General features: G+C 62.1%; 3 protein-coding genes and 1 long non-coding RNA gene across 11 annotated transcripts; 3 read left to right on the top strand and 1 right to left on the bottom strand.

The window, feature by feature from the left end:
• The first annotated feature begins 578 nt into the window (after positions 1 to 578).
• KLHL17 (kelch like family member 17) lies at positions 579 to 7,133 on the top strand. 3 transcript variants are annotated; one of them, XR_011536259.1, is made up of 12 exons: positions 579 to 1,482; positions 2,438 to 2,697; positions 2,782 to 2,903; positions 3,066 to 3,287; positions 3,746 to 3,862; positions 4,089 to 4,302; positions 4,598 to 4,742; positions 4,827 to 4,994; positions 5,355 to 5,424; positions 5,543 to 5,616; positions 5,780 to 5,961; positions 6,265 to 7,133. XR_011536259.1 is itself a non-coding variant. In XM_070606231.1 (12 exons), exons 1-12 carry the CDS (start codon positions 686 to 688, stop codon positions 6,491 to 6,493), a joined length of 2,619 nt encoding a protein of 872 aa, XP_070462332.1. In that variant the 5' UTR covers positions 589 to 685; the 3' UTR covers positions 6,494 to 7,133. The 3 variants fall into 3 exon arrangements, 1 of the variants encoding a protein (XP_070462332.1); XM_070606231.1 differs by having other exon boundaries at positions 589 to 1,482; positions 5,355 to 5,443; XR_011536258.1 differs by lacking the exon at positions 5,355 to 5,424 and having other exon boundaries at positions 583 to 1,482.
• On the top strand, positions 7,128 to 16,323 carry PLEKHN1 (pleckstrin homology domain containing N1). 5 transcript variants are annotated; one of them, XM_070606347.1, is made up of 16 exons: positions 7,128 to 8,119; positions 8,218 to 8,317; positions 11,044 to 11,190; positions 11,275 to 11,355; positions 11,453 to 11,525; positions 11,810 to 11,937; positions 12,007 to 12,138; positions 12,593 to 12,673; positions 13,067 to 13,142; positions 13,255 to 13,403; positions 13,543 to 13,692; positions 13,909 to 14,049; positions 14,223 to 14,363; positions 14,516 to 14,707; positions 14,924 to 14,972; positions 15,055 to 16,323. In XM_070606347.1, exons 1-16 carry the CDS (start codon positions 8,037 to 8,039, stop codon positions 15,168 to 15,170), a joined length of 1,839 nt encoding a protein of 612 aa, XP_070462448.1. In that variant the 5' UTR covers positions 7,128 to 8,036; the 3' UTR covers positions 15,171 to 16,323. The 5 variants fall into 5 exon arrangements, with proteins under 5 accessions (XP_070462448.1, XP_070462464.1, XP_070462444.1 ...); XM_070606363.1 differs by lacking the exon at positions 14,516 to 14,707; XM_070606343.1 differs by having other exon boundaries at positions 11,810 to 12,138.
• Positions 15,650 to 21,501, bottom strand: PERM1 (PPARGC1 and ESRR induced regulator, muscle 1). Of its 2 annotated transcripts, none has more exons than XM_008531617.2 (4): positions 21,182 to 21,501; positions 17,842 to 20,198; positions 16,966 to 17,091; positions 15,650 to 16,734 (listed from the first exon to the last, which is right to left on the bottom strand). In XM_008531617.2, the coding sequence occupies exons 2-4, from the start codon at positions 20,054 to 20,056 to the stop codon at positions 16,613 to 16,615; spliced, it is 2,463 nt and encodes an 820-aa protein (XP_008529839.2). In that variant the 5' UTR covers positions 20,057 to 20,198; positions 21,182 to 21,501; the 3' UTR covers positions 15,650 to 16,612. The 2 variants fall into 2 exon arrangements, with proteins under 2 accessions (XP_008529839.2, XP_008529840.2); XM_008531618.2 differs by having other exon boundaries at positions 21,293 to 21,500.
• On the top strand, positions 21,399 to 24,368 carry LOC139081178 (uncharacterized). Its single transcript, XR_011536287.1, has 3 exons — positions 21,399 to 21,494; positions 21,985 to 22,187; positions 23,456 to 24,368. It is a non-coding gene; the product is annotated as an uncharacterized lncRNA (long non-coding RNA).
• The last annotated feature ends 56 nt before the right edge of the window (positions 24,369 to 24,424 follow it).

Raw genomic sequence — 24,424 nt, 5'->3', positions numbered from 1 at the left:
CTGTCCGGGCTCCCGCACGCCGCTGCTGCGCGCCGGGCGACAGAGTTCGAGCATCGGCAGGACTTGCCGCTCACAAATCCGTGTCCTTCTCTGTAAGAAGCAGTAATAACAGTACCGACCTCGGGGAAGACAGGCTGGGCCCACAGCTGCCCCGGCCTCCATAAACACGTGCCTGTGAGGACATCAGCGCATGGACGACGAACGACGCGCTTCTGGGGGGGATCATGCAGCAGACAGGCCTGCTGTCCAGGGAGCTTCTGCAGACCAGTAACAAAAAGCCAGCCGTCTAGGAAGAAACGCCAAAGAAAACAGATGGCGAGGCCACGTGGGCAGTTCCCAAGGACGAACGACGCCCTGCTGGCCAGGTGGCCTCGCCCCATCAAAGGAGCGTCAGCGCGACGAGAGCTGTCCCCACGTCACGGGACGGTCCCACCACACCTGTGCGGGGGCAGGGGGCAGGCAGCGCGCAAAACTGGGGCTGATATTGAAGCCACTTTGGCCAAAGCTGCCTGAAAGTGCTATCCTTGATACTCAGTCCAGCGAGTCCTCTCTTGGAAATTCACCTACGAACACATCTGCCTAGGTCCACAACACGGGGCTAGGTGGGGACTGCCAGCATGTGCAAAGGCCCGGAGGCTGGAAGGTTGCCCTGGGGAAGGAAGGAGGGAGGTGGGGAAGCCAGCCTATGCCCTACTTCCCTTGCCCCACCTGCCTAAGGGCGAGGGTCCTCGGGCCTGAACCCACAATAGGAGACCCCACAGCCCCCAGGGCGCCGGCGACACTCTGGGCAGGTCCCCAAGCTGTGTGCTTCCCGCTGCCCCGGCAGCCAGCGTCCAGCTCAAGGCCTGGTAATTGTAGGTGTTATACTTGTAGGATTCAAGGCGCAAACCCAGCAAAGGCCCGAAGAGCAAAGGGGCCCGCCCGAGGGCCACAGAGAGGCAGAGCCGCTTGCGGCCCTGGAGCTGGCTCAGGCCCCAGGCAGGGCTGGCTCAGGTCCCAGGGGCAGCACGTGCGAGGCCCCGGGGCTCTCGGTGTGTCGAGGGTGCACTTCCTGAATGAGCTGGCGGGGCCGGCAGGTCCTGGAGGCTTTCTGGAGATAGTCGGAAGGCGGGACCCGGGGGCTTCCGGGTGGAGGAGAAAGGCGGGGCGCCGGCGGAGGATCCGTGGCCTACGCTGCGTCCCCGAAGCCGCGGGGGAGCGCAGGAGGCGGGGCGGGCGGCGCCGAGAAACAGCGGCTGCGGGCAGGCGGCGGGAGCAGGGGACGCCGAGCAGGCCGCCACCGCCGAGCAGCCCTCCAGCCGTCCGTGCGTCCGGTCATCTGTGCGTCCTCCGCGGAGCGGCGGCGGGTCCGGTGGCCGAGCCCATGCAGCCGCGCAGCGAGCGCCCGGCCGGCAGGACGCAGAGCCCGGAGCACGGCAGCCCGGGGCCCGGGCCCGAGGCGCCTCCGCCGCCGCCGCCCCAGCCACAGCCGCAGCCGCCGGCGTGAGTGGGCTGGGAGACTGGGGACCGTGAACCCGGCCGGGGGCCGAGTAGGTCCGGGAAGGAGGGAGGGAGGGAGGGAGGGAGGGAGGGAGGGCGCGCGCCGACCCTGGCGGGCTGCCCGGAGTAGGCAGCCTCGGCGCTCCGCAGGCTCCGTCCGCCCGTGGAGGGTCCAGCCCCCTTCGCTGGTCCCCGCACACAGCGGACCCGGGGCAGGGTGTCCAGAGACGGCTGCTCTCGGAGGCTCTGCCCCCTCCCGCCGCCCTTGAATCCCGGCTGCTCTGGTCAGGGCTCTGCTCTGGTCAGGGCTCGGGAGGCTTGTCTTCAGAATGAGCCGGGGACGGGGGCGGGGGCGGGGGCGGGGGCGGGGGCGGGGCGGGGGCGCCACTCCAGAGGGTCGAGTGAGGTCAGTTCTGCTGGTGGGTCTAGGGGTCCCTTTCAGAGCCTTGGGACAGCACTGACCAGTTTCACTTCGTGTACTTCTTGTGTGCCCAATCCGTGCTGAGGAAACGGGACTCCCACGGGGGTGCGGGAAGGGTGGCCAGCGATGGACAGAGGAGGGCAGAGGAAGCCTGGTTCTTAATGAGAGTCGCAGGCAGAGGGGGGCCTGGCTCTTATGGGGGTGCTTGGGCAGAGGGGAGTGTGCGGCTGGGGAGGGCTAGTGGCAGAGGAAGCTGTACAGGTCCAACCCTGGGCACCAGGTGCATCTTCCCGCTTTGTGCCGGGAGCAGGTGCTTTTTGCAGGAGTCTTCTTGACTCCAGGGAGGCTCCCTGGACACAGAAGGAGCAGATTGGGGTGGAGCCCAGGTGACAGAGGCGGTCCTGGAGAGCTGGTCCTTGATTGAAGCCAGGTCTGGGCCACTGGGGAGGGGTGACCAGTGCTGGCCCTGCCCAAGGTCTAGGGTGGGTGGGCAGCTCCCTGCACAGTGCACCCTGACCTGGTACTGCTTGTCTGCAGCCCAGAGGCAGAGCGTGCACGTCCGCGGCAGGCCCGGCCCACTGCCCCCATGGAGGGTGCAGTGCAGCTGCTGAGCCGCGAGGGCCACACTGTGTCCCACAACTCCAAGCGGCACTACCACGATGCCTTCGTGGCCATGAGCCGCATGCGGCAGCGCGGCCTTTTGTGTGACATCGTCCTGCACGTGGCTGCCAAGGAGATCCGGGCGCATAAGGTGGTGCTGGCCTCCTGCAGCCCCTATTTCCACGCCATGTTCACAAGCAAGTACCATTCCATCCAGTCTGGGCACTTGGGGGCTCTACGGATTTCCCAGGTGGGCACCACCCTGACCGCTGTCCCCACAGATGAGATGAGTGAGAGCCGCCAGACGCACGTGACTCTGCATGACATCGACCCCCAGGCCTTGGACCAGCTGGTGCAGTTTGCATACACGGCTGAGATCGTGGTGGGCGAAGGCAATGTGCAGGTGAGCTGCCTTGTCCCTCAGTCCCATTCCCCACTGGGCCCTGTGCCTCAGCTCTCCCTATGTCCCTAGCGTCCCCCTGTGCCTCTCTTTGTTCCCTCAGTTCCTTATATCACATTTCTCTGTCTCTGCTCCCCTGGCCCTCTTTCGCACATCGACCCACAGACTCTGCTCCCGGCCGCCAGCCTCTTGCAGCTGAATGGCGTCCGTGATGCCTGCTGCAAGTTCCTGCTCAGTCAGCTCGATCCCTCCAACTGCCTGGGCATCCGGGGCTTCGCCGACACACACTCGTGCAGCGACCTACTCAAGGCGGCACACAGGTACGTGCTGCAGCACTTCGTGGACGTGGCCAAGACCGAGGAGTTCATGCTGTTGCCGCTGAAGCAGGTAACGTGCCAGCCGGGGCACAGCCTGGACCCTGACCCAGCCCTCAGCCCCTGGCCCCCATCCCCTGGGCCCTTAAGACCTGGCCCTTTGCTCTTCAGTCCTTATTCCCAGCCTCTGACCCATGTTCCAGCCCCACCATCCATCCCCTGGGTCCCTCTACCCTTTCCCTATTTTCTGACTGTACCCAGGCCTTCACTTTCGACTCTTAACCCCATCCTGTCCTGACCTCATTCTGTCCTGACCACATCCCTGCTTTCAACCCTGAATTCCTGGTTCCACGTCCCCAGGGCTGCTCTGGACTAGGCCCCCAAGAACCAGATCTGAGGCTCCTGACCCTGCTTGGCTCCCTCATAGAAACACTGGGCCCCTTGTTGGACTGTCCCTCCCAGGCACCTTCAGGGCTCCATGGGCCCTCAGGGTCCTGCCCAAATCTCAGGTCTGAGGGTCCCCACCCCCAGGTGCTGGAACTGGTCTCCAGTGACAGCCTGAACGTGCCTTCGGAGGAGGATGTCTACCGTGCCGTCCTGAGCTGGGTCAAGCATGACGTGGATGCTCGGAGGCAGCATGTCCCTCGGGTGAGGCCAGGCCCTGGGGGGCCTGTGGTGTCCGGGAGGGGATACCATGGCTGAGGGCCTGGGTGCACCTGGGCCTCTCTGTGTTCAGAGACCCCCCACAGGGGTGATATGAGCACATGTCTCAAGGAGGGTTCAGGGTGTCCTAGGGTCATCTCAGGCCGGGGCAACATGTGCCCATGGGTGCCACCTGCTGCCTGACCGTGCCCACCCCCCGTCCCCCCCTCAGCTGATGAAGTGTGTGCGCCTGCCCCTGCTGAGCCGGGACTTCCTACTGGGCCACGTGGATGCCGAGAGCCTGGTGAGGCACCACCCTGACTGCAAGGACCTGCTCATCGAGGCCCTCAAGTTCCACCTGCTGCCCGAACAGAGGGGCGTCCTGGGCACGAGTCGCACGCGGCCCCGGCGCTGCGAGGGTGCTGGCCCCGTGCTCTTTGCTGTGGGTACGCCCACCTGTCCTGTCCCCTCACGTCCAGTTCCCCCACGTCCCTGCCCTGCATTTTTTCTCCGCAAGCCCAGCAAGAGCTCACCTACCCTGTGCTGGTCACGTCTGGTACCCACCCCACACCTCTACTCTGTCCCCCCATGGAGGACTCTGTGCAGTGTGACCCACTTGCCAATCCCTGTCCCCACCCACCCTTAGAGTCCCCTTTCCCTTGACCTCGAGCTGTGCCAACACCCACCAGCCCATTGCCTCCCTGGGTCCCTCCTCCTGCCTTGTCACCTCCCCCTCTCTAGGTGGTGGGAGCCTATTTGCCATCCATGGGGACTGTGAAGCATATGACACACGCACTGACCGCTGGCACGTGGTGGCTTCCATGTCCACGCGCCGGGCCCGAGTGGGCGTGGCAGCAGTTGGGAACAGGCTGTACGCTGTGGGCGGGTAAGCGTGGAGGATGGTCTTGGGTCAGGGGCTTGGCGTGTTCTCTCTGGGCCAGCCCTGACCGGCAGCGGATCCCTCCCCTAGTTACGATGGGACTTCAGACCTGGCCACTGTAGAGTCGTACGACCCTGTGACCAACACCTGGCAGCCAGAGGTGTGCATGGGCACAAGGCGCAGCTGCCTGGGTGTGGCTGCCCTGCACGGGCTCCTGTATGCAGCTGGTGGCTACGATGGGGCCTCCTGCCTCAACAGGTAGTGGCTGGGGTCAGGGCCGGGTGGCCTTTCGGGGTTGTCTCAGCAACAGGTATGGCTGCATCAGGGCAGCAGAGGTCACACCTGAGGGGAGCAAAGGGGGATGCCACCTGACTCACGTCACCAGAGTCCCTACTGCCCCCTCTTTTTCTCTCTGGGATCCTTCCCACCAGTCCAGGGCTGGGCCCAGGTGGATGGTGCCCATCTAGTAGGCCCTGCTTCCTGCTCCAGGGGGACTCAAGTCAGTCTCCATGACTGCCCAGTGCGGGATTTTAGTCATTCCATGGGGAGGGCAGGTCTTGGGGCCAGGACAGCCTTTCTGCCAGAGCTCAAGGTCAGCGGCGGTCCTGGTGTCCACAGTGCTGAGCGCTATGACCCCCTGACGGGAACATGGACATCCATCGCCGCCATGAGCACCCGGAGACGATATGTGCGTGTAGCCATGCTCGGTGGGTGACAGGGCCTGCTTCATGTAGTGCCCACCCCTGCCTGCCCCCCCCGACACCCCACCCCAGCAGGTGCACCATGGGCATGTTGCCTCCCTGCAGATGGGAACCTGTACGCCGTAGGTGGTTACGACAGCTCATCACACCTGGCCTCCGTGGAGAAGTACGAGCCCCAGGTGCGAAACACACCACTATCACAGTGCCTCCCAAGAGCTGCTTGAGGGCACCACTCTGGCCACCCAAGTCCCACAGACACCCCACCCTGGAGTAGGGGTCTACACTGTGGAGGTGGAGGGAGGTTGTGATGGGTCTGCCCCTAGCCCATGCTCTTGACTGCAGGTGAACGCGTGGACACCTGTGGCCTCCATGCTGAGCCGGCGCAGCTCCGCGGGTGTGGCAGTGCTGGAGGGGGCCCTCTATGTGGCTGGCGGCAATGATGGCACCAGCTGTCTCAACTCGGTGGAGAGATATAGCCCCAAGGCTGGTGCCTGGGAGAGTGTGGCACCCATGAACATCCGAAGGTGCGCCAGTCCCCACCCCACTGGCCTGCTGTGTCCCCTGTCGCCGTTCCCCTCTACACACACTGACAGATGTGTCCCACAGCTTCACCCCTGTGTGGTGTGCCCACACCTCCCTCCCCTGCCCTCTACTTCTAGGCTTTCCCAACTCTGGTCCCCAGAGGCTCCTCCACCCACGCCCCCTCCTCCCCGTGGCCTCGCCCCCAGAGGCTCCGCCCACGCCTGGTGGCCCCGCCCCCAGATACTCTTCCCACGCCCTGGTGGCCCCGCCCCGTGGCTCATGCCCGACTGACCACCCGTCTCCAGGAGCACGCATGACCTGGTGGCCATGGACGGCTGGTTGTACGCCGTGGGGGGCAACGACGGTAGCTCCAGCCTCAACTCCATTGAGAAGTACAACCCGAGGACCAACAAGTGGGTGGCTGCCGCCTGCATGTTCACGCGGCGCAGCAGCGTGGGTGTGGCGGTGCTTGAGCTGCTCAACTTCCCGCCGCCCTCTTCGCCCACGCTGTCCGTGTCGTCCACCAGCCTCTGACCTACGGCAGGGACTGCACAGAGGCCGACCCCGCGGCCTTCCACATGCCTTAAGCCCCAAGGGGTGGCCCCACCTGGGGCGTCCTGCACCGTCTGTCCACGTCTTTGTCTGTTGAGGCCACCCGTTTGTGTTCATTCCTCAGCGTTAGTTTCTCTGTGTGCCGTTTATTTATTTATTCGTTTATTTATTCATTATTTATTGGTGGATGAGCAGCGCTGCAGCTCCCAGTTTATACGTTTAGTCGAAGTGTCTGTGTCTCTGGGAGCAAGTTGCCCTTCAGGGTGTCCTACCATCCGCTGGGGGCTCCAGGGAGCAATGGGGGTGGACATTTGGGCCAACTCTGCCTCTGCAGGTCTGGGGGATCACGGGTCAGATGCAGAGCAGCCAGGGTTAGTGGGGGGGCTTTCTAACCAGATACAGACCCCCCCCAGCCTGTACTTTGCACACCGCCTTTTCCTCCCCCAGCCAGGCACGCTCCCAGGGAGGGCACAAATTGGGCTTCCTTCCTGTGGGGTAGTGTCTTTTCTGGATCCTGCACTGAGCTGGGCACACGTGTGCCACAGACCACACACAGCAATATGAGTCGACTTGAACAATAAACACGTTTCTTGGGCTCTGTGGGCCTGAGGCTGAGCATCCATCTCTGCCTTTCAGGGTGCTGTCTGGGTGGAGCGGGCCGGCCTGGGGGTGGGTCTGCAGCTGGGCTCAGGCACTGCGTTGGCATTTGAGCGCTTTGAGGCAGCACCATCGTGTCCAGGTGGGGCGGAACTGGCGATGTCCTCAACAAGTGCCAACCAGGAGCATGGTTCACCGTCAGCCTGATCCTGAGAGGCTCCTGTGGCCCCTGGCTCACCTCAGGCTCTGGGGAGGGGGGCCTGCACAGCATCCTCTCACCTCACCGTGATGGCCTGGGTGTACCTGGGAGGGTTGTGGTCTCCTTCCTGATTCTGGGTAGGCCTCGGGGACCTTGACAGCTGGAGATGAGGATTGGACTGGGGCAGGGGAGGACTGGGAGAGGGTCCTGGCTTCCCCTTCCCCGATGTTGCAAACTCCTGCTTCCGTGGCTGAGAGCAGGCACACCCCCTTACAGTCACTGGTGACTCAGAGACTGGCATATACGTGGAAACAGGATGTGTCCTCACATAGGGGAGGCCTGGAAGGGGGTCCCTCGGCTCACCAACCTCCAGCCCCAGGCACCCCCCAGCCTACGTGTAGGCAGGGAGTGCACTCACAGGCCAGGCCTTCAAGGGCCCTCCTGTAGACTGGAGGCTGAGTGGGGGGCTCTTGACTGGGCTGTGGGGGGTACTTCCCCCCTGTCCCCCAGGCTGGACTGCATGTGTGGAGGACTCGGGCAAGAACTGAAAGACCCGGCTCAGGTAGGGCCAGGTCCCTCCTTGGAAAGGCTCCGCCTTTGCCCGGCTCCTGGATACAGGGCAATTTCCCAGAGCCCCGCCCCGGGAGGCGGGGGCAGGAGGCTCAGAACAGAGGGACCCAGACGTCGACCTGTTCAGCTTGGCCAGCCACCACTGCTGCCGCCAACGCCATGGGGAACAGCCCCTGCGTCCCTCAGGCACCTCGGAGGCTCCGGGCCTCCTTCTCCAGAAAGCCTTCACTGAAGGGAAATAGGTGAGGGGGGCAGGGGCCCAGCCTTGGCCTCTGGGTCACAGGGTCGCCCTCAACTTGTCTTGGGGGCCAGGCTGTGAGCCCCCCTCCCTTGTCCCCAGAGAGGATGGCGCGAGGAAGCTGACTGGCTTGTTTGGCACCGAGGCCGGTCCCGACGGGGACACCACTGCCGACAAGATCTTCTGCTACATCCCTGGGACGGTGAGCTGGTGGGTGGGCGTGTCCCAGCTCAAGTGACGAGCTCACTTGCAGGGGTGCGGTGGCGGTGGTCTGTATGTGACTGCATGTGTGTGTCCTGTCTTCGCTCAGCTCAAGGTCTTCCCCTGGCAGCTGGGGGGAGTCAAATCCAGAACAAGGTGAGGAAGTAGACACTGCCCCGCCCTGGGGAGCTCATCTGGCTGAAAGTCTGAGCAGAGAGCGAAACTGAGACCCAACACTGAGTCAGTGGGGTGAGCGAGCAGCCGGCAGGGGCGGGCCACGGGCGGGGCCTCCAGGAGTCTCTCTATTGCACCGGAGGGGGTGCCATGGCCAAGCCATACATTCAGAGCCATCCCTGTGAGCCATGAGCCCTGGTGTCTGCCCGATCCCCGGGACCAGGCACACGCCTGTCTGTGTTGTTGCTGTGTGGGCACTGGTGTCATGCAGGCAGTGTGGCTGTGAACCCTCACCCACCTTGTCACTCTGAGAGAGTGAGAGGCTCAGGTAAACAGTGAGCCAGCCTCTCACGTACTCCAGGCCTCAGTTTCTCCCAGGTGGTGTCTCCTTGGTATGTCCTGTGCCTCATCTCACAGCAATCTGCTATGTCTCCTTGCCAAGTCCACACAGCAAGGACGTGGCTCCCAAGCACATGCTAGGCCACCTCTGAGCTGAATACCACGCAACTGCCCTGCCCTTCACTGTGGGGCTAAGGGTTAGCTGAGAGAGAGACAGCCAGCCCTATTCCCAACATGGCTGGCGTTGGATCAAGGCCAGGCTCCACTATGTATGGAGGCCCCAGGATGTGAGGGAAATGATCCCCCAATTTCTTACCCCAGGAGCATCTGGAGAGGACAGAGGAGGAACACCTGTGACTCTGTGCCAGTAGCTTGGGCCAGGGCTTCCCCCCTCTATTTCTTGGTCCTCACACCCTCCTCTTGAGGCCTAGCAGCTGGTGTGGGCTTCAGAGCCCACTTTTCCAATGTGTTCCCATCAGGCTGGGAAGGACTGGTGGGCCTGACCCTTCTTCTGCTCTCTGAGGTCGCAGGGTTCCCTGTGGGCCAATGCTGGCTTCAGAAACCATGCTTCCTCAGAGACATGGACAGAGCACTTCCGTTCAGGGCCTGGCTTGGCCAGGCCAGGATGCACTCCTTCCATGTGGCCGTATCTCAGACCTCAACTCCATCTGTCCAGGCCCAGGACATATCATGTGACCTTGGTGGGGTTCCCTGAGGCATGGTGGCCCTGATGGTCCTCTCCTGCCAGTGCATGGTGGCTAGAGGGGGTGCCAGACATGCTGAACCTTGGGAGGTGGGGCCGGGGGAGGAGCCAGCTCTCATGGGCCCTGCCCTATGGAGGGTTCTGCACCCACACATGAGCCAGCCCTGCCACGGCTCTGAGCAGACCCCTCCCTGGGCCCTTCCTCCCTAAGGCTGAGCCTGGCCCACAGGGCCAGCTGCTTGGCCTGTCCTGCTCCGTGGCCTATTTTTCATGGTCCCGTTCCGGCGTCATCCCTGCCCTGGGTGTGGGTACAGGAGGCCCCACCCAGAGGCAGGGAGGCCAGGAAGCTGTGTGTCGGTCTGTTCACATTCCTGGGCTTGCCCAAGGGGCGGCTAAGCTTGGCCAGAGCACAGCAGCCCGAGAGGTAGCCCGAGCCAGCTCCCACAGGGAGCGTGGCCCTCTCCCCAACTCAGTCCCTCGACCTCGGCCCCTCAGCCCCAGGTCAGCACCCGTCCCTGTTGACTCCAATCTGATGACTCAGCCCCTCTTTGTAGAGGGCTCTCTGGACCAGGATTGGTCAAGGGCTTGCAGGCGCCGACCCTCCCTCTTTCTGCAGACATCCCAGGCCTGCTCTAGGCCCTGGGGACACAGCAGTGGGAAAAACAGACAAAGACCCTGTTCTCATTGTGTTCCCATTCCTGTGACAGAGCCAGATGGCAAGACAAGTGGAAGATATAATAAGTTAGATGTGGCTGTCGCTAAGGAGGAAACATGTGCCGAGGGCTCAGGGAAGGTGGGAGGTCAGAAGGTACCCAGACAGGACCTTACCGAGGAGGTCAGGTCTGAGCCAAGCCCCGAAGGGTGAGAAGGGAGTTTGGGCTGAATGTTCCAGGCCGAGGGAACAACAAGAGCGAGGACAGACGTGTACCTGCTGTGAGGGGAGGGCCACCAGGACCCTGGCCGTCACTGTGAGCAAGGTCACAGGGCACGTGGTGAGGCTGGGGGCTAGCACCAACTCTCGAGAACCGATCGCTGCATCTCTCCCCAGTTCCACATCCACTGACATCACGTCAGTAGCTTGAAATGGGCTGTGGCGGGAGTATGTATGCCTTCCTTTTGTAGAACCAGATGTTAAACATCCACCAGCAGCTCGAGGCACCCGAGGGTTTCGAGCGAGCCTCACTCAGAGGCCTGGAAACCCCTCTGGCCCACGGGTCTCGGGAGGTTGAGTAACTGGGACAAGGGGACACAGCTCAGGAAGTGGCAGAAACATGGGTGACTCTCCGCGGAGTCCAGACCTCGCCTCACTGTGTCCACCACCAGACCACATCGCTCTGATGGCAGGGAAGCCGTGCATGTGTGCGTGCGTGCGTGAGTGTGTAGGTTCCGTAGGCATGCATGATGGGGTGTGTGTGTTCTTAATCTGTGTCTTGTGTGACTGGCAGGTATGTCCAGGCTCGGGGCTGCCGGCCCCAAGTCAGGCCCTCTCCTCTGAGTTCTGCTCCCTGCAGGATATCCCAAGCCTGGAGAGCCAGCGAGAAAACCTGGAGCAGCCGTTCCTGACTGTGTTCAAGAAAGGACGGCGGAGGGTGCCCGTGAGGAACCTGGGCAAGGTTGTGCACTACGCCAAGGTCCAGCTGCGATTTCAGCACAGCCAGGTGGGGGCTGGCCGGGTGAGGAGTGCTGAGGCACCAGCCTGAGGCCTGCCCCCAGCCCCTCAGACGCCGCCTGCTCTCCTCCAGGACACCAGCGACTGCTACCTGGAGCTGTTCCCCTCGCACCTCTACTTCCAGGCCCATGGCTCCAAAGGGCTCACTTTCCAGGTGAGGGGATGGGCGCAGGGAGGAGGCGGGAGGAGAGGGAGCGGCCACCTCCCACTGAGAGTGTCCCAGCCCTACCCTCCTTGCTGTGCCCTGGCAGGGGCTGCTACCACTGATGGAGCTGAGGGTCTGCCCACTAGAGGGGTCCAGAGAGCATGCCTTCCAGATCACAGGTATGTGGGCAGCATGAGTGGACCAGGCCCCTGGGAGGGTGAGAAAGCCAGGGCTGCTCAGTGACCTTGGCCTCTGGCCAGGCTCTGGGACACTGGCAGGACCCTGAGCGCATTAGGGGTCTTGGCTCCAATGGGCACACGTGCACTTATCACACTGGGTGAGGGCAGTGGGTGGGGATCTCCAGAACTGTGTGTGACCTGGGTCCGGGGTCAGGAGGAGCCCCTGGGAGGGGCCTTGCCTGTGGGCTGCTGGCCCAGCCCCCTCTGCTGCCACCCGCCCGCAGGCCCGCTGCCCGCCCCCCTCCTGGTGCTCTGCCCCAGCCAGGCGGAGCTGGGCCGCTGGCTCTACCACCTGGAGAAGCAGATGGCCCTTGTGGGAGGACTGCAGCACTGTCACTCAGCGCCACCACAGGTCAGTGCTGGGACCCCACCCCCTTCCCATCCCCACCCTCTCCAGCCTGCCCTGACCCCCCTTTACCAGGACCCCCCGGAGGACGAGCTTCCCTGGACTCTGCAGCGCAGGCTGACTCAGCTGCGGACGGCCTCAGGACGCCAAGTGGCAGGCAGCGCCATCTGCGCCTCGAGGGTCAAGCTGCAGCATCTGCCCTCACAGGTGGGGCGGGACACAGGGGTGAGAGAAGGTGAGGGCAGGGGGGTGGAGGGGGGGATGGAGAAGGGGTGAAGAGATGAGGGAGGGGTGAGGAGGTGGGGCAAGAGTGAGGAGTTGGGGGAGGAGATGGGGTGAGGAGATAGGGGAGGGTTGAGGAGGTGGAGGAGGGGTAAGGAGATGGGGGAGGAGATGGGGGAGGGTTGAGGAGGTGGGGGAGGGGTAAGGAGATGGGGGAGGAGATGGGGGTGAGGAGATAGGGGAGGGGTGAGGAGGTAGGGGAGGGGTGAGGAGATGAGGGAGGGGTGAGGAGGTGGGGGAGGGGTAAGGAGATGGGGGAGGAGATGGGGGTGAGGAGATAGGGGAGGGGTGAGGAGGTAGGGGAGAAGATGGGGGTGAGGAGGCAGCGGAGGGGTGCAGGTAGCAGATGTCCCCACTCTGTCCTTTGACCCCCTCACAGGAGCAGTGGGACCGGCTGCTGGTCCTGTACCCGACTTCCCTGGCCATTTTCTCTGAGGAAGCAGATGGGCTTTCCTTTAAGGTGGGTCTTCCCCACTGTGGACCCGCCCCAGGGAGGCACCCTATGTGTGGGGGTGGGAGGGGGCATTGGGTCAGGAGGAACCTGTATTTCGGGGCCTGTTGGAACAGAGGCATGCTGGCCACACCCATCAGGCCCGCTTCCCTGGTCAGTCTGGTCTCAGCTCTGACGTGGGCAAGGAGGGGCCCTTGCCTGGTGCCCTGTGTCATCCCAGAGGGTCCTCAGCCACCAGCCAGACCATCACGGGGGCAGGTGGCGGGGGCACGGCCGCTCCTGGGCGGCTCTCGTGTGCTGGCTCTCAGTGCCCTGAGAGGGGCCTGTCTCTCCAAGCGGGCCTGCTGCCTGGCTGCCCCCTGGAACAGAGGCCCCATCCTCCCTGCTGCTTGCTCCTCACAGGGGGAGCTCCCACTCAGAGCCGTCCACATCAACCTGGAGGAGAGAGAGAAGCAGATCCGCTCCTTCCTGATTGAAGGTGGGCTGTGGCGGGGCTGGGAGGGAGGCACAAGCCTGGAGGGTGCCAGCTCTTCAGTGGGGCCTCCCCAGGGCGCCCTGCCCACCTGGCCCCTCACAGCATCTGTGTGCAGGGCGCCTCATCAACACCATCCGCGTGCTGTGTGCCAGCTACGAGGACTACAGCCACTGGCTGCTCTGCCTGCAGGCCATCTCCCGCAGGGAGGCGGCCCCCGCTGCACCAGGCCTGGAGAGCTTCCTGGGGCTGCAGACGCCCACACAGGTGAGGGTCAGTGTAGGGGGCCGCCCCACAGCTCAGGCTCCAGGCAGTGTAGCCACAGGAGGACAGAAGGGTGGGTCTGGGCACGGGTAGGTGTGGAGAGGGTCCTGCCATCCTGCTCACCCACCTCTGCGTTGCCCAGGTCATGGGCGGCGGCCGAGGCTCTCTCACCTCAGATGGACAGACCAGCTGGAACTCTGGGTGCCCGGTGCCCCCCTCCACCCGCACCAGCCACTCCCTCCCCGAGTCCTCAGTGCCGTCCACCACAGGCTGCCCTGCCCAGTCTGCACCCGTGAGTGTCTGGAGGAAGGGAATGGGCGAGGGAAAGGGACGGGGGCAGGAAGCGAGTTTGTGCTGGGGAGCCTGGGTCCCCATGGCACCCCATCCCAAGAAGGACCCTAGGTCCTCAGGGGAGGGGAGTCAGGCTGGCGGGAGCTTGGTGCAGCCTCAGAAGGTTGTGTGGGAGAGGGCCCCAGGGAACTTTCTGGAAGGTTCTTGGTCTCTACAGGACCAGATCAATCCCAGCTGCACCAGCATGGTCAGACAGAGGGCAGAGCTGAGACGGGGCGGCAGCAGCCGCTCACCCAGGAGCAAGGTTCGGGGCGAGGGGCCCAGTCCAGCCACCCCACTGCACCTGGACCTGACCAAGGTGGGCCCAGCGCGCTGAACCGGTTCCGGGCCTGGCTCACCCTCCCGTCCTCCCTCCTTGGCCTCTGTGTCTTGGGCCCAGGTGGTCCTGGAGCCATGCAGAAGCCTCTTGCATGGAGAAGGGAGGACGGCATGTGCAGCTCCAGGAAACCTGTCTCCTCTGCTTTCCTGCAGCTGAGCAGAGCGGGCCTGGAGGGCGGCCCTGTGGCCCCAGACCACCCCCTGGAGTCACCACACTCCCCACTCTACGTTGATCCCTACACGCCACCTGCCACCTCCCACCACAAAATCACAGACGTCCAGGACTTGGACGAGGTCAGTCATGAGGGTGACAGAAGGGGCTGGAGGTGCCCGAAGCCTGGGCTGGTTCAGGCCACGATGAGAGGCTGTGGGGCTCTGGAGCGGGGGTCCCCCAGCTCCATGGAGGCCCTGGCGCAGGGCCTGGGTCACCACCACTTTCCCCACAGTTCCTCAGTGTGATGCAGAACTCGCTCGGCCCTGAGCCCTCTGCCCTGTTCCCATCTGTCCCCGTGTCCGTGCCTGTCTCTGAGCCCAGCGCTGGACACTCTGAGAAGGGTGCCCTGCAGTCCCGAGCCCCTCAGCGGCACCGAGGCTCCATCAAGGGCCGGGGGTCCCAGCCCCCAGACTCCCCTCAGTTTGTGAGTAGCAGCCCGCACCCTGGACAGGGCTTCTTGGGGGGAGGGAAAATGGCGGGGGGGGCCTCCCGGAACCCTGCAGGAGAGATGGAAATGGGAGGATGGAGTGGGCACAGGCCAAGGACAGGGAGCAGTGGGCAGGAAGGGGCAGCGGGGGGCACGAGGGAAGGCTCAGGGGCCCCCGGTGCTTGGCTCTCAGACTTGTGGTTGTGTCCCCAGGCCTCCCCTGCAAGAGAAGCGTCGCTGGGCCCCCTGCCGCCTCCCCCAGGTAAGCGAGGGCTCCTGCCTCTTTCTGGGGACCCCTGGGTATTGCTTCCTGAAGGCACATGTCTGTCTGCCCTCCCCACCAGATGGCCGTCCCCCCAGAAGCTATGACAACATCTGGGACAAGGTTCCTTCTCCCTCCCACCGGCGGTGGCCCCGCGGGGCGCCTGAGGCTGAGGAGGGGCTCATCCAGTGGATCTGATGGCCGGGCAGGCCGCTTCTCGGGACCATCTGCCAGTGTCAACCTGGACGGGGGTCTGCAGCAGGGCCGCAGGCTGACCAACCCCCCGTCCAGTACCACATCAGGCTCTGGCCCCAGCAGGGTGGAAGGTCCCCAGAACATGGAGTTTTCCTGAGCTCTGGATGGGCCAGGAGAAGGGCGTCATCCTGAGGATGCCCTGGCCCAAGTGACTGGACCACAGATCAGGAAAGGATGCCCAGAGGGGCCAGACCTTGGCCTGCTCCCCAGGAAGGAATAAGGGAAGGGACTTGATGGGGGCTTCACCTAGGAGCAGGAGGTCAGAGGGCTGAGAAAATCAGGTTAATGAGGGTCAGAGTATGTGAAGTCAGAGAGCTTGAGGGTCAGAGGTCCACGAGGTCTGAGACATCATCAGGAGAGGCAGGAGAGTTGCCTAGGTGTGCGAGTGGGATGGGGCTGGTGGGGAGGAACTGACAAGAGACTGAACAAGAAAGAGAAGGAGATTTATTGGTGCTGTATCCATGCGTTCTCCACTTAGCAGCCTGGAGTCTCCCGTCGTCCTGAGGACCCCATGCATGCCCCCCCAGCACCCCCGCTGCTCTGCCACCACCAGTCCCCTGCCCACCTACCTACCCCATCTCCGGCTCCTCTCAGCCCCGGGACAATCCCAGGTCCAGTCCCTCTACCTGACACCATTGCACTCTGCCCTTGCACCTTGTCCAGGCTCTGCCCTATAGACCCCCGCCCTGCAGGGGCCTCTGGAGCCCCTTCCCATAGGCCCCTGTAGGCCCCTGTTCACTGTCCCAGGCAGGAGCCAAGGAGGCCTTGGCCACAGGCCCTTGGGGCTCAGGGACCAGGGAGGCCTCAGAGGCCCTCACCAGTCCAGCCCACTTCTAAATGGGGCAGAGAGTCCCTGGGACCTGCCCCCCCAGCCTCAAGCCCACCCAGCCTCATCACCCTTGCCCCTGCCCAGGTCTCCAGCAGGGTCTTGCTGCTGCTCTGACCCCCTAATTTCCAGTGCCCTGCCCTCACCCCCTGACTAGATAAGCTGGTAAAATACAGGGCACCCAGTCAAATTTGATTTCAGATAAACCGCAAATATCTTAGTGTAAATACGGCTCAAATACTACATGTCTGAAATTCAGGCATCACTGGACATCCTGTGCTCTGATTTGCTACCCTGGCCACCTTACTAACCAGCTCCCTGCTCAGCCCCTTCTCGCCCAGCCTTCCAGAACCTTCCCCTCTCCGGGTGTGGGGTATAGCCTTGGCCTCAGCCACTGGCTGGACCCTCGGTGGAGTCCAAAGGAGCCAAGACCAAGGATGCTGGCTCCTTCCTAGATGGTGGAGAACAGAGGTCAAAGTGCAAGGCCTGAGGGCAGCGCCTGCCCTGAGCACCTGTGGCCGTTTCCTCATCCTGCGTCTTCCTGGGCCAAGACTGGGTCCTAGGAGCTGGAACTGGAGCTGGGGCTGGGGCTGCGACTGCGGTTCGGGCTGCGGCGCCCCCTCCGCACCTGACCACGGAAGTATCGGATGGCAGAGATGGTGCCAATGTTGGCCAGCAAGACTGCAGGAGAAGCACAGGCCCCTGAGTGCCAGCTCCACTCCAGCCTGGTCACCACCTTCTACCCGTATGGCCCAGCCCTCAAAGGGCAGGAGGAGATTGGCGGGGCATGGGAGTCAGCAATGGGAAAGCAATGTCGGAGAGAAACCTGTGCCTCCCCATGTACGCTCATCCCTGCTGGCCCAGCTGGTGAGACTGGACACCACTGTCCCTCCTCCCCCAGAGCCCCCAAACCTGTTTTCCAGGCGTCTGGGGTATGCAGATCCGATGTTCGCACAGCCCAGGTAGCAAAGGCCACAAACACTAGGCACATGTCGTTCTGGCTGAAGGTGAACGAGGTGAGGGGACCCCAGGGCTCCCCTAGAAAAGAGAAGTACACCCTGAGCTCTGGCTGCTCCACTCAGACATGCCTGCCCGGGGACATGTCTATCCTGGGACATGGCTGCCCTGCGACATGCCTGCCCAGGGACACATCTATCCCGGGACGTGTCTATCTTGGAACACGCCTGCCTGGGGACACATCTATTCTGGGACATGGCTGCCCCAGGACATGCCTGCCTGAGGACATGTCTATCCCAGGACATGTCTATCCTGGGACACGCCTGCCCCGGGACAGGCTGTCTGAGTCACCCCTTCCCCATGATACTCTGTCCCAAGACACAAGGTGATGTGTGGCATAGTTGAGTCAGGCCACCTTCGGCAAATTGCCTCTGGGGCACCGTTTGTAAAATATCTTCTAAAGGGAATGTAAGATGAAGTCTATTGACTGCCTGACCCAGCGGGCAGCAAGGCTGAGCAGGAACCACCCTGACACCTGCCCTGCCAGAGGCTGGGGGCAGGTGCTGCTGTCATCAGACCTAAACACAGTGGTGGTGAGTGCAGAGTCAAACCCCTGAATGGGCACGATGCCTGGCCTGGTCTGCCCCACCTGGACTGTGTCCTGGGATGGCTGGAAGCAGGTCGTTCCTTCCCAGAGCATCCCCAAGGCCCCCCTACTGGCTCATGACCCAGGGTCCTGGCCTGCCCTTCCCCAATAGCCCTCCTGGCTGAACTCTCTGGACAGTGTGTTCCCAGGACCTGGACAGGCCATAGGGCCCATGCCACACATACCTGCTTGCCTGACTGCCAGGTTGAGCTGCTCTGCTGTGGCTGGGCAGGGCTCTGGTGGGGTTCCAGGGCCCACTCCATGGGGGACCGACCTGGGGTTCTCTGTGGCCTGCAACTGGAGAAGGGCAGCCGGTCCCAGCATGCTGTCTACCCTGTCCTCCCCAAGGAAGTGATCATAGGCCTCAGGGATGGAGATGGGCATGGGGTCTCCAGGTGGAGGAGCTGGCATAGGCTTGGCCGGAGGGGGTGGGGCCAAGGAGCGCCCCACTGGGTGCTCCGACCTCTGGGCTTGCAAGTCCTGGAAGAAGAACTCGCACACGTCCGGCCACTGGACTTCAGCTGCAGCCTGGCCAGCCTCTGCTGCCTCTACAGTATCTTCGTCCTCTTCCTCAATCGTGTCACAAAAAAAGAACTCATAGGCCTCTGGGAGGGTCACTGCAAAGCAGCTCCTGGGCTCGGGCCACTCCAAGGCAGAGGAGGCCGGGGGAGGCAGAAGCTTGAGGACCCGAGGCTGGAGGGGCCGGGGCCCAACTGCCACAGCGTCCCAGGCTCCAGGCCCCCCGCGGCCCCCAGCTGCCATCCTGGGGGCTGAGGACCGGGCTGTGGCTGGTGAGGGTGGGCCCAAGGCCTCTCCTGACCCTGGCTCCTCGGAGGGACTGGACACAGCCATGGAGAATCGCACTTTCTTCTTTTTGGCGCTTTGGACAGGCCCTATGGGGGGCTCCCCTGAGCGATGTCCAGGGGCACCTGCTGGAGGCTCCCCTCTGGGCCTCTCTCGCTGCCCTCCTGGAGACACAACAGGGGTCAAACCCAGTTCTACCGCTGGGGCAACCTCCACCACATCAGGCTCAGCCTGGGGAAGGGCAGCAGGTATAGACACATCCACATCACACTGGGCCTTGGACACAAGGGGAGGCAGAGCTGTGCATGGTATAGCCTTTGAGACAGGTGTGGATGAATCCACCTCTGGCTTGACCACTGGACCTGGTGTAGGCAGGTCCACATCCAGTCTAGGCTTGGAGGCAAGTGTAGACAGAGGCGTGTCAGGTTGAGGCTTGGAGGCTGGTGTAGACAGAGTTGTGTCAGGTTGAAGTTTGGAGGCCGGTGTAGACAGAGGCATGTCGAGTTGAGGCTTGGAGGCAAGTGTAGACAGAGTTGTGTCTAGTTGAGACTTGGAGGCTGGTGTAGACAGAGGCATCTTGGGTTGAGGCTTGGAGGCCGATGTAGACAGAGTTGTGTCAGGTTGAGGCTTGGAGACAGGTGTAGACAGAGCCACATCTGACTTAACCATTGAGACGTCTAGACGAGCTTTATGGGCAGATGTGGTCACAGTGTGTACCCCAGCTCTGGGGGTCATTCTGAGCAGGTCTGTACCTTGCTGAGTTGTAGGAACAGGTGTAGACAGATCCAAACCTGGCCCTTGCTTGGTCACCTGCTCAGGGGTTCCTGCAGACTCTGACCCCAGTTCGTCCTGCCCAGCTCCTGCTGTACACTCTGCTATCCCAGTTGAGAGACCCTTCCCCCTGGACCCAGCCAGGCCGAGACCCTCCTCAGGCCTGGGCTCCGTGAGCAGCAGGCAGCCCGGCTGGGTGGGAGCAGAGCCGGTGGCCCCCGAGCGCCCACCCACCTTGGTGCCTGCAGGGCGCCTCTTCTTTCGGCTGGGGCTGCGGGGTGGGGCTCCAGGGCTTCCAGGAGGCCTCTGGGGGGCAGTGCTGCGGCCAGGAGACTCGGGGCTCTGGGGGTGCTCCCCAGGGGGACTAGGGGCAGGGCCCCGGGGGGCCGGCCCTTGCAGAAGCCTCTGCATCTCCTGTCTGGAAGACTCTGGCCCAAGGAGGGATGCGCTCTGGCCAGGAGGGGTGGCACCAGAGCTGAGGGACAGCTGAGCTTCTGGCTGTGCGGACGTGCTGGGCGTCTGCTGACCGGGCTCCGGGGCCAAGGTGGGCTCATGCCAAGACCTGCTGACCAGCTGCCGAGTGGCCACTTTGTCCTCCTCCTCGAGACCAGGCCAGCCCCTCTCCCTAGAAGCCGGCTGCCCCTGGAGAAGGGGCGGGGGCCCAGGGGGACTGCTGCCACTGCTGTCCCCTTGGTCAATGTCACTGGACAAGAGCTCATCCCCAGAGGCCAGGCCGGCCTGCAGGAGGCCACACTCTTCGGCAGTGGCCGAGAACTCAGCCCAGTCCTGGTCGCTCAGTTGGACACTGTACTGGAAGTTCTCCATCTCGGGTCAGCAGAGGCACCTGAGCAGCAGAGCATCCAGCCTTCACGGACCCAGGCCCCGGGCATCGGCCAGCACGCACTGCCACCCGCCCCCTTGGGTGCCCCCACCTCCCTGGCTCCGGGGCTGGCACTTCATCTCTGTCCTGAAAGAAAGCGGAGCAGAAAGAAGCTGGAGAACCTGGTCCTGAAAGAACCCTGGAGGGAGCTGTGCTGCTTCCAGACCTGATTCTTCCTCCAGGAGAGAAAAGGCACCTCCCACCGGCCCTGCTTCCAGCCGACCCCAGGCGATAACTTTATATAACGACAGGTTGTACGTGCCTACCATCAGATAGGTTTTAGATTAGTGAAGTAGGCTGCAAAACAGGCCTTCTTGTGCTTGAATTTAGCCCCCAGAAGTGGCTTCCTTCACATCATGGAGCATTTCTGTCCTGCTGAGTCAGCCTCACCTCCTCCAACTTTCCTCCAGAGTTGTCTGTACTGAGGCCAACTTTACACAGCAAAGCCCATTTCAAGGACCACCCACGAGGAGTTAGTTCACCTGGGCAATGGGCAACCCTGGCCTGTCCCAGCATGCCCCAGGTGGCAGCTGGCCATGGGGGAGGGGCCACAGTGTCCAGGTGACCAGCCTCTGGTGATGACCTTCCACCAACCTTGGCTGGGGCAGGCTGCTGGGCTTCCTCTGAGCTCATCAAGGTCACAGTGATGCAGACCAGAGCCCACTCAGGGGTCACTGGGAAGAGCCTGGCTCTGCCTGCCTCGGCAGGAGGTCACAGACCAGATATGACCTTCTTGATTCTCATCGGCCCCCAGGGCTATCCCCGGGACCTGTGCCCTGACCCTGGCCTGCCCAGCTGGCAAAGCCCCTCCGCTCCCATCTCATTGAACCAGGGCGGCCACAGCTGACCCTATGGGGAGCTGCCCTTCAGCCTTTTGTCAGCTACTGCTGGACCCAGGGAGGTAGGAGGCCACTCTGGCCAGGCCAGTCCTAACATAGAGATGGCTTGAGACCGTGGCTTCCTGACCCACTGAACTTTGCCTTCCTCCCTGGCCCTTGGGGAGGTCCCTATGGGGGCTGTCCGCCTTTGGGACCCCTTAAGGTGGGAAAGAGGGGCTGACCATGTCGTACCTGGGACCCCGCAGCCAGCCGGGGCAGCGGAGCTGGGCATCCAAGCTGCCTGTCCCGGAGGGGCATGGTGCTGGGCTCCCACGCGGGCCCCACCCCCACTGCCAAAAATACCTTGTCTCTGTGGTCACATGGCTCCTGCCAGCCGTCAGGGTCCAGGCCACAAATAGATGGTATTTGAGGGGCCTCCAGCTATGTGAGGGACGCCTTCCTGTCAGGTCAGACGCCTGCCAGAGAATGCTGACCAGCAGTCAGGACTGCATGGCCTCCCTTTCGCCACCGTGCACACCGTGTCCCCGCCGGCTGCCCTTTCCTTGTAAGTGGCCCCGCCCACCCGCTGTGAGACCTCATGCCCACCGCTACTGCCACCTGCCTGCTGGCAGCCCCCCAAGACCAGAACAGCCCCTCTGGGTCTTAGAACTTTACCCTGTGGCCTGTGGGGACCAGAGGGAGTTACAGAGTGATGAGCTGCGAAAGGACTGTTCCAGAATGTCCCTAGAGGTCCTTTGGGGGTGGGCTGCTGCCAACCTGGGTACAACCTTGCACCTCCCTGGTCTGACCTCAAGGGGCTCACTAGCCCCTCCCTGGCAGCATTGCTGAGCCTGCCAGTGGGGCCTAGGGTGCAAGTAGGGGCATTGAGGGCTCTCGGTGGAGGGCACCCCAAAGGGGCTGGGCCCTGGGCCTCTGGAAAGGGTTGGGAGGGGCCAGGGAGGAAAGTGGGTCTCTCTCCACCACCACCTCTCCAACCTGGGCTCCTGTGGACAGGGCCCAAGATGGGGGTGCCAATGCAGGGTCTGTCCCTCCAGGAAAAGGGGTCTGCTACCGCCACTAGAGGTGAACCTGTCACGCAGAGGAGACAGTCAGGGGCAACTTGGCCTCAAGAACAGCAGCTCCTCACAGGCTCCTCCCACGCGTTTCCCCTGAGCACTTTTCCAAAAGTGCGTTCATCCTGAGAAGGGTGCCTGGAGGACCCTTCCTTCACAGTTGAAGTTGGTGAGGCACAGAGAGGGTGAGTGACTTGTGCACAGGCACACAGACAGTAAGTGACAGAGTTGGGTCTCAAAGCCCCTGCTGTTAGCCATGCTCCAGGCCATCCTGACCTTGGGGCTGGTGGTGCCCATCCCTGGGTAGGTCACTGTGACACACACTTCTTGGGCCTCCCTGCTGGGGGACACGAGGAGGGAGTAGAGAGATAGCAAATATCTGAATAAACAGGTAAATAATATCATTTCCAACAGCGTCACATTGTAAGAAATAAGGAGAGTGGAGAGAGGGGGCAGCCTCAAGGGGCTGGAAACTTCTCCAGGGAGGGGCCTTGGACCAAAAGGCCTGAGGATCTGAGGGACAGGATTCGGCAGGGGGGAGAGCAAGGGCCGAGGCTGTGAGGATGACAGTGGAGGAGGACAATGAGGCACGGCGTTTCAATTCCTGGTAAACTGTTCAGTGTAATGCGTGCAGGGAGGGCAAAAATAGACACAAGGTGAGAGAGCCAGACCCCGGGGAAGGACGAGGCCTGCTGCTGTCTGCTACCCCAGCCGCCTGGCCTGCCACCGGAATTGCGCCCTACGACACTTTCTGCGTCTGTGTATAAAGAAAACCCAGTTTTCCCTCCTGTGTTTTCTCCTGCGAGTCTCCTTCACTGCACACACAGAACACTTATGGGCATCAGATTCGTGGGGTTTTCCCACACCGAGCAATTCTCTGACACGGGTTGGGCGTCTTACACTTTAATTCAGTGCTGACACGGTCTGCCCCACTTCAGAAGCCAATCACAAGTAGCAGGTCCCCAGGTGACCACCACTTCCGAGCTTGGCTACAAACCAGAGGCCCCCATGACCTTCCCCTACTTTGCCTTCAGTAATTTGCCAGAATGACTCACAGGCCTCAGGGGAACATTTACTTGCATTTAGCAGTTTATTTTGAAGGAGTGAAGAGCCCATAGCTCTCTGAGCCGGCACTGTTGGGAGCTCCTGCAGGCTTCACACCCAGACGGGGTGGGTCATCAATTCCCTGTCCAGCCCTTCTCCCTGCTCGGGAGAATGGGGGTGGGGCTGAAGATTCAGAGCTTCTAATCATGGATGGTCTTTCTGGTGACCAGCCCCAATCCAGGAGCCACCAGAGTCACCTCATCAGCACAAAAGATGCTCTGAGTGCTCCTGTCACTCAGGGATTTACAAGGGTTTTAGGAGCTCTGTGCCAGCAACCGGTGGCAGCGACCACAATGTGTATCTTCTGTTATCTCGGTCTGCTCCCTTCCTCATCATGCCCTGGAGCCAGGCGCCTGAGGGCTGTGTGGCCAGCTTCAGCACGGAGGGTCCCCATGCTAATGTGCGCATCGCTGCCTCCTGTGGGTGAAGACCTGGGTCACTCCCGTTCTGCACTGCAGTCATCCTTCCTCGTCCATGGTCTCGCTCATCACGGCTTCAGTTCCCCGAGGTCAACCTCTGTCTGAAAAGGTTAAATGGAAAATTCCAGAAATAATTAATGAGTTTTAAATTGTGCCCTGTTCTGGGTAGCACGATGAAATCTCACACCTTCCTGCTCCAGCCCACCAGGGACGTGACTCACCCCTTTGTCCAGCGCATCCAAGCCGTAGATACCACCACTCGTTAGTCACGTAGTAGATGTCTGGGTTATCAGATCAACTGTCAAGCGTTGCAGTGCTGTGTTCAAGTCACCCTTGTTTTACTTAATAATGGCCCCAAAGCCAACTTTGTTATTAGTTATTGTTGTTAATCTCTTACTGTGCCTAATCTATAAGTTAAACTTTGTCGCGAGTATGTATACATAGGAAAAAACAGTCTATTTGGAGTTCAGCACTATCACGGTTTCAGGCATCCACGGGGGCTTTGGGATGGACCCCTGCGGATAAGGGAGGACAACGGTACTACAAACAGTGATGTCATGAACATTCTGGAACATTTCTTTTGGCAAACCCATGGATGCGATTCTGGAGCCTTTGGGTCAGGGTGTGTTTGCCCAGCTTTAGTTTCTGCCCAGCAGTCTTCCCAGGGGCCGTGCACCCGCTCCACTCCCCAGACTCACTCGGGTGACTCCCACGTGCCCAGCGTCCTCACCAACACCTCCGATCGTCTCTTTCTCTAGGTGTCTGGGGCTCCAGCTGACTCTATCTCACTGCAGTTTTCATTCATGTTTCCTTAATAATAACCAAGCTGCTGGCCGTCGGTAACTTCTTTTGTGAGAAGTCTGTCTCTTCGCTGCTTTTGCCACTTTCTATGCCTTTTT

This window comes from Equus przewalskii, chromosome 2 (genome assembly GCF_037783145.1).
Source record: "Equus przewalskii isolate Varuska chromosome 2, EquPr2, whole genome shotgun sequence".
In the NCBI taxonomy this organism is placed as follows: domain Eukaryota; kingdom Metazoa; phylum Chordata; class Mammalia; order Perissodactyla; family Equidae; genus Equus; species Equus przewalskii.
Note: the sequence above shows the minus strand (reverse complement) of the source record. Positions and strands in the feature narration are given on the sequence as shown.

Excerpts from the sequence above, each read along its gene's own strand:
- PERM1 (XM_008531617.2), bottom strand. The coding sequence starts at position 20,056 with ATGGAGAACTTCCAGTACAGTGTCCAACTGAGCGACCAGGACTGGGCT. Across the intron at positions 17,092-17,841 it reads CCTGGCAGTCAGGCAAGCAG|GGGAGCCCTGGGGTCCCCTC; the intron begins GTATGTGTGGCA and ends TCTCTTTTCTAG. Across the intron at positions 16,735-16,965 it reads CCCAGACGCCTGGAAAACAG|TCTTGCTGGCCAACATTGGC; the intron begins GTTTGGGGGCTC and ends CTTCTCCTGCAG.
- PLEKHN1 (XM_070606343.1), top strand. The coding sequence starts at position 8,037 with ATGGGGAACAGCCCCTGCGTCCCTCAGGCACCTCGGAGGCTCCGGGCC. Across the intron at positions 8,318-11,043 it reads TCTGCTACATCCCTGGGACG|GATATCCCAAGCCTGGAGAG; the intron begins GTGAGCTGGTGG and ends TGCTCCCTGCAG. Across the intron at positions 13,693-13,908 it reads GCCCTGCCCAGTCTGCACCC|GACCAGATCAATCCCAGCTG; the intron begins GTGAGTGTCTGG and ends TGGTCTCTACAG.
- KLHL17 (XM_070606231.1), top strand. The coding sequence starts at position 686 with ATGCCCTACTTCCCTTGCCCCACCTGCCTAAGGGCGAGGGTCCTCGGG. Across the intron at positions 1,483-2,437 it reads CCACAGCCGCAGCCGCCGGC|CCCAGAGGCAGAGCGTGCAC; the intron begins GTGAGTGGGCTG and ends GCTTGTCTGCAG. Across the intron at positions 2,904-3,065 it reads TGGGCGAAGGCAATGTGCAG|ACTCTGCTCCCGGCCGCCAG; the intron begins GTGAGCTGCCTT and ends ATCGACCCACAG.